General features: G+C 45.7%; 1 protein-coding gene across 3 annotated transcripts in view; it reads right to left on the bottom strand.

Moving 5' to 3' along the window:
- The window catches only part of Rfx2 (regulatory factor X2), a 55,783-nt gene that overhangs the window by 19,066 nt on the left and 29,219 nt on the right, over positions 1-7,498 (bottom strand). For 2 of the 3 annotated variants that reach the window (XM_021149744.1, XM_021149746.2), the window contains exon 6: positions 4,526-4,600. The exons of the other annotated variant lie outside the window; for it this stretch is intronic. In XM_021149744.1, the coding sequence (XP_021005403.1) occupies positions 4,526-4,600 (75 nt within the window). The remainder of the gene's footprint in view (positions 1-4,525; positions 4,601-7,498) is intronic. 3 annotated transcript variants of the gene reach the window in all.

Below are 7,498 nucleotides of genomic sequence, written 5' to 3' on the forward strand. Positions count from 1 at the left end.
ACTCACTTTGTAGACCGGGCTGGCCTCGAACTCAGAAATCCGCCTGCCTCTGCCTCCCGAGTGCTGGGATTAAAGGCGTGCGCCACCACGCCCGGCTACATGGGAATTCTTTAGCCTGGTGTGACAAAAAAACGAACCTGGAGATAGACTGTGGGAATAAGGAGACAGACAGAGAGAGTAAGGAGACAGACTGAGAGAGTAAGCAGACAGACTGAGAGAGTAAGCAGACAGACTGAGAGAGTAAGGAGACAGACTGAGAGAGAGAGTAAGCAGACAGACTGAGAGAGTAAGGAGACAGACTGAGAGAGAGAGTAAGCAGACAGACTGAGAGAGTAAGGAGACAGACTGAGAGAGTAAGGAGACAGACAGAGAGAGTAAGGAGATAGACTGAGAGAGTAAGGAGACAGACTTAGACCATAAGGAGAAGGAAGTGAATTAGCCTGGAGATAGACTTACACAGTAAGGAGAGGGGAGATAATTAAAGCTAAATGCATAGAGGAATTAAGTAATCGATCTTAAATTATATGTCAAATAGCAGGGAGTAAGTAGAAAAACTTACCTCACACACGTAATAGAAGCTTATGCTAATTCAAGTTACATAAAAAGAAGGAAACATATGCACTCACAGATATATTAATTTCCATAGAAGGGAAGACTTAAGTATACTTAGATAAGTAAATAAATGAGGCTTTTGATCTTAAATTATAGTTCCAAAAGCAGGGGGTAGGAAGACTAACCTATCTCCGACAGTAGAAACTTAGGCCTCGATCTCACTATTTAAAATTAATCATGTAAGAACAAAACAGGAGATGGTAGGGAAGTGCTGTCTCAACAGATAATATTTGTTTAGATTGCATTAATTCCCTTGAGTTTTGTTTTAATTATCAAAATAAAGATGATTATAAGTTTGGTGGTATTTATGATATTAAAATTCCTCTGGGAGAGAGGTCAAGCTATACATTTAATGATTTCCAGTTACTGGACCAAGGATATGCTATTTTGGGAAGAAGGCTCTGTATTTGTTTTGATAGGAAAGGAGAAAAGGCTTTGAACCCCTTCCAGAGTGATATGGATCAGCTATTACAGGGGAAGACCCCCTGAAGATCTTGGCTACAGAAAAGAAAACTCAAACAGGACAGGTAACTTGATCTGCTGATTCCTGGACATGGAAACAGCCCAATAACTAGCTTAGACATAAAAATGTCTCCAGCCAAAACTTCAGCTAAAATTAGACAACAGATCTTGTTGGTTATGAAATCCTTAAGAAATTTGTGCCATCCATCATATAGCATGAATGAAGATTTATCACAATTGGTTATTGATCAAATTTACTCAAAAAGTCAGCTGTCTTTCACCTGCTCTAACAAGGAGCAAAGATTCATCCTTAACTGATCAGTGCATCCTGCATAATCCATTGCTTCCAAAACAGCTTCAGGAAGAGCTGGTGATTCCATGACCTCACGTCATCCAATCTTTCAGACAGATGCAGTCAAAATTTCAGTCAAGCCCTGAGCCTTCTAAGCACACAGAGTCTGGATAACAGATGCTAAAGCTAACTTTCTTAAGTCTAACCAAATTTTCTAATTTTCCTATCCCTCCCCACCCCTTTAAAAAATAATTCACCACTCATTTCAGCAGGAAGAAGCCATGGAGAGTCATCAGGTGATCCCTTGGGTTTGGGTATCTGGTTATGGTTATTTTATAAATTATAAGTAGGTTGTCACTTTAAGGGATATTTGGGAATGATCATACTTTTGAACAGGAAGGAAATAAATGGGATGGATTACTAAATTTATTCGTTTTTGTTTTTGTTTTTGTTTTTCGAGACAGGGTTTCTCTGTGTAGCCCTGGCTTTCCTGGAACTCACTTTGTAGACCAGGCTGGCTTCGAACTCAGAAATCCGCCTGCCTCTGCCTCCCAAGTGCAGGGATTAAAGGCGTGCGCCACCACGCATGGCTACCAAACTTATTCTTAAGCAAAGCATTATTTAGTCACAATCTTACATTGGTAGAAATCTTTATAACTGATTCAAAATTGAAGTTATAATTTCTTACATTGGTACAGAATTTATATATTGATATAGATTTTTCAATGGTATAAATTTCTTATATTGATACAAAATTTGAAATTAATATTGTTACTCTTAGATAGGCACTGTGCCCATGTAACTCATTTCAGAATACAAGGCTTAGATCCAGTACTTCTAATAACGGCTATTACAAACTCTTTAGGATGGTTAAGTAATGCAAGTTAAGGTCTAGGTAATAAAAAAAAACCCTCATGGTTATATTAGATTCTGATTTAATTATAAAAAAGTATTTTAAATATTACTCAAATAGAAATGCCTAAGAGTAGTTAAAGTTTAACGATTCAGACCTACTTTATGTACACAGTCTTCAAAAACATCAGAAATCCACAAAATATGACATTTAATGTTATTTCACTATGAACGATCATTTAACAAGGAGACATGTCTGTCCTGACAGCTTCCCCATTCCCCTTCAAAGAAGAATTTGAGCATCAAAACCTCCATATAGAGTTGCTCCACTAGTCACTGGACAAAAATTGCCCTATTCATCTACAGACAAAAAATACTGTCCAGGAAAGGACACACAATGTGAGATCATTGACAGTTTAGTCTCTCATGGTTCCTGCTTCATTTCAAGGTCTGTCAGATGGATCTGGGCCAGGAAGCTGAAGACAGATGCTCCAACATTAGGGAAATTAAGAAATTAAGGGACTTTCCAGGTAGTCAGTTGTCTCTGTAATCTGTTTCAGTTTTGGAAGCTATATTTTTGTGTTTCCTACACATTCAAGTAATAATTTGTTTCTGAGGGGGTTGAAGACTAGTTATAGTTTCATAATCAAACTCAAGTTGTTTATCATTGAGAGAGATGATATAGATTTGGAAGGATGGTTTTCAGATGGTAATACAAGCTAAAATCAAACATAACTCAAGTATAGAATTGTAAGCTCTTTAAGTTAGGATAGAAGGTAGAGTGCTTTATTTAATTGACAAATATGATAGGCTGGATGTTAATTGTATATCACACTTTGCAATTTACATAATTCCTATGGTTGTGCTCAATTTGTATCTAAGAGAAGAGCCTTTTTAAAAATTTGGACAGAAAGGTGAGATGTTGGGGATTGGTTCTAATGCTATCTATGTCTTATTTTGGCTCCCCAGAAGCTGTGCTTCCAGACCTTGCCCCCAGCTGGCTTCAGTTGATATTAAAGACTGGCTGGGCAGAAAGATGAAGGTGGGACTTTAGATTGTGTGGGCAAGGGGCAGAGAGAGGGAGAGAGAGAGGAGAGGGGAGGAAGATGGACAAATGGACAATAACCATGACTCGGAGGCAGATGGATCAGATTTACCATCCAGCAGTGTAGGTGGAAAGGGAATGCATCCCTAAGGTGAGGGGCACTGCCCAGAAGGTAGCACGGCAGCACAGATGAGATACAGAATTAGAAGGTGTTCAGTCAGGAGTACCAGAGGAAATGTGTGCTAGCCATGGGGAGGTTTAGAAGTGCCCAGCCATCACTGAGCTAATCAAGGCATATCAGAATTAGCTGGTGTGTGTGTGTGTGTGTGTGTGTGTGTGTGTGTCTTTTATTCTTGACTCCAGGGAGCTCTTGGGCAGATATAGCATGTGTGTGACCCGCCCACCAAAGCAGTTTAACTAATTCACTGCCACACTCTTCCAACACTTTCATTATTATTTTTGAGACAAGGTTCAGGCTCTTCTCTAGCTCCCTATGTAGACCAGGGTGTCCTGAGTGCTCGGATTAAAGGCACGCATCACCACGCCTGGGTTATGTGGCTTCTGGAGTCTGAAGTTCATAGCAAGCACTTGACTGACTAGACATCTTCTAGGCCCTCTTCCCCCCCACCCCCACCCCCTTAATCAGGTTCCCATGTAGCCTAGGCTAGCCTTAAGCTGTGCTGTGGCAGCTGACCTTGATCTGATCCTCCAGTCTCCGTGTCTTAAGTGCTGTTTGTAGGTATGAAACACCACACCTACCTATGTGATCTTAGGAAAGGACCCTGGGGTCTTAGTGCCTGACCCCTGAGCCTGCCCCAGCTTTTCTGTTTTGAGACAGAGTCTTGTTATGCAGCACAGGCTGGCTTCAGACCTGCCACCCTCCTGCCCTGGCATCTTGAATCTGGGATGACAGGCATAACCAAGCCAGTCCCTTCTGTCACCTTTTTTGATTATCTTAGAATTCATTCTTAAGATCTCACCACAGGTCTACACATCTAGAGATAACTTGACCCCAGGGACAAGCCGGGGACATGTGCCATCATCAGAGAACCCATGGAGGCCATCATGGCCCATGAAGGCCATGCCTTGGCCTCTTCCTCACTACCTAAGGCTGCTTCTTCTGAGATTTTTGGTTAGAGGTTTTCATCTTTCTTTAACCTTTTCGAGGTTGTATTTTGCCAGGTCTCTGGGCTTTTCTAAGACCTGTGAGCACTCCAGGCAGAGCAGGTTGCCCGGGTGAGGGGGGGTCCCAGCACACTTACATGGCTGTTGAGCAGGCCGCCTTTGTGGGGGGCAAGGCCTTCGCTTTTTTGGAGAGTCTCAATCGCCATTTCAAGCTACAAAGACATGTACAGAGACAGGACAAAACCAAAAAGGTGGTGGGGGTTGGGGGGGGGGAAGAGAAGGAAATCAGATGGTTAGAGGCAGGCAGCCCACACCAGTCTCTCATTAGCATCCAAGTAACAATGGCAGCTAGCAAGGCTCATGGCAGGGGGTTAATGGTGAGTGAAGCCAGGGCAAGTTCAAGGCTGTGTGCCATGCACCTAAGCCTTGACCCCAAGACAGCAGCAGCACAAGGAAGAAGTCACTGGCGGCCCCACATCATGTCCCAGCACAGGATGCAAAGCACCGAGAGTCAAGCTCATGCAGACAGAGGCTGAGGCCAACAGCCAGTCTTCCTCAGGTACTCTCCCACTTCACTTGCGTGTGTTAAGTATGGGTGTTTTGCCAGCATGTCTGTCTGTGTATCCTGCATGTGCAAGCCAGGTGCCTGCGGAGGCTGGAGAGGGCACCTGATCTCCCCTGCAACTGGAGTTACATACAGAGTGCTGGGTGCCAGAATGCGGGTTCTTGGACCTGAACCCTCAGGGTTAGACAGTGGGCCATCTCTCCACCTTACTTTTTTTTTTTTTTTAAAGATTTATTTATTATTATATCTAAGTACACTGTAGCTGTCTTCAGATGCACCAGAAGAGGGCGTCAGATCTCATTACGGATGGTTGTGAGCCACCATGTGGTTGCTGGGTTTTGAACTCAGGACCTTTGGAAGAGCAGTCAGTGCTCTTAACCACTGAGCCATCTCTCCAGTCCTCCACCTTATTTTTTGACACAAGGTCTCGCTATGAACCTTGAGTTTGCTGACTGTCTAGCAAGCTCCTGGATCCTTCTGTCTCCACCTCCTCAGCTTTGGATCAGAGGTAGGCACCACCATGCCCAGCTAAGAAGGGTGACACTTCACCCATTGAGCCCTCTCCCTAGCCCCTGAGAACCAAACTTATACACAGCTGCTGGGTGAACTCACATGTGAGCCAGGCCAGTCAGCCCCCATCCCCCACACATGCCCCACATCGCACCTGCTGCTGCAGACGGTGGGTAACACTGATCCCTGGGCCACTTTCCCTAGTGGCACTAGGGCCTCCTAGACAGATGCTCAGTGACTCTGGGCCACTGTACGCTGCCTGACAAGGAGCTGGAGTTAGGAGACAGTGCAGGGGAAGCGATGGACATGGAGCCGAGGAAAGTGAGTGGGGACAGAATGGGCTGTCAGGGGTGTGGTGACCTGGCTATGGGCCTGGGTGGAGCAGAGGAGGAAAGACCTGTTGCTGCATTGAGTGTGACCTGGCCTTATCGTGCAGTCGGCGCTAGTATCAGCCAGGAAAGAACCTAAAACACTCAGGGGAGTGGGGGCTCCACAGGGTTTTGGGCAAGGGCAAGTAGAATGTTTCACTCACCAGGCACACCAGAACAACAGTCAAAACAGGGCTCAGGGGTAAAGGTGCTTGCTACCAAGCTGTCCTCCTGAGTTCAATCCCTAGGACCCACGTGGTGTAAGGAGAGAATCCACTTCCACAAGTTGTCCTGCCGTGGCACATGAGTGCACACAATAAATACAGTGTGGTAAGGAAATAGGAAGGGTCATGGCTTCTGAGGCCCTCAGAGTTGTGCTGCATCTGCGATCTCCTCAGTGCGCCTGGATGAGCCAGGACACCAGGCTGTCTTTACCCAGCATGGAGAGCACCACAGGGCATGGGTGAGCAGACACCAGGTCCACTTTCTGCTCCCATCCGTGCTGGGCACAGGCAGGCAAGAAGACAGAAGAACGCCAGCAGCAGCGGCAGAGGGAGGCACAGATGGCCTGACAGGCAGCGGAGGTGGCTGCATGGCTGTCAGCTGAATGTACGGGCTTCTTCCCACTTCTGGAACCTTCCATGAAGGACCCAGTCTCAAGCCCCACGAAAGAGGCGGGCAAGGAAGAACAGCAGGTTTGAACCTGCACTGAATGACTCTGTCACACTATTTTAAATAGCAAGGCCCCAGTAAAGGAGAATTGGGGGCACTGTGGTAGGCTCATCTGCTCCCCCACATGGCGTCCAGAGGTCAATGCTAGCTAGAACTCTCTTATCTTCTGTTTTGAGACAAGGTCTCCCCATGAACCTGCAACCTGTTAACTCTGCTGGGCTGGCCATCGAGTCCCAGGGACCCTCCTGCTCCTGGCTGGGATGAGAAGTATGTACCTCCATGCCTTGCTTGTATAGGGCCTGGGGACTGAACTCAGGTCCCCACAATGGCTCACCAGGCATCTTAACACTGAGGCACCTCCCCAGGGCCCATGTCTCTCTCCCCCCTTCGCTCCCACCCTCCCTTTCTTTTCCTTTCTCTCTCTTAAATTTGAGACAGGTTCTTACTATGCAACCCTGGCTGTCCTGGGACTCAGAGCTCCACCTGCCTTTGCGTCCTGAGCAGTGGAATTAAAGGTGTACACCATTACACCTGGCCCGATTTTGTTTTTAAGGGTTATATTTATCAAGTCAGATATGGGGAGTGCCACTCACCAACCCTATGCTGGGGAGGATGAGGCAGGAGGATGTCAAGTTGGGGGCCAGCCTGGGGTAAACAGTGAGATGTGATTTTCCCAAACAATAAAAAGGAGTAAAATCTACCAATGTTTCCCAGAGTTTATGGTAGAAAAGTTAAATCTATGTTTTCACTCTTTTAAAAAAAAATCATCACAACAACAAAAAATAGATTTCACAGTGGCCCTAAAAGGTCATCAAACAAGTGACCAAAGACCACAGCAAGCCCCAGGTGGAGGGTACAGCACACATAGCAAGAGCAGCCACACAGGAATGCTGGAGATGCCATTTTCTACAGAAAATTATGAGGCATTCAAATACGGAAAAACCGCCGGGGGTGGTGGCACACGCCTTTAATCCCAGCACTTGGGAGGCAGAGGC

This window comes from Mus caroli, chromosome 17 (genome assembly GCF_900094665.2).
Source record: "Mus caroli chromosome 17, CAROLI_EIJ_v1.1, whole genome shotgun sequence".
Lineage (NCBI taxonomy): Eukaryota > Metazoa > Chordata > Mammalia > Rodentia > Muridae > Mus > Mus caroli.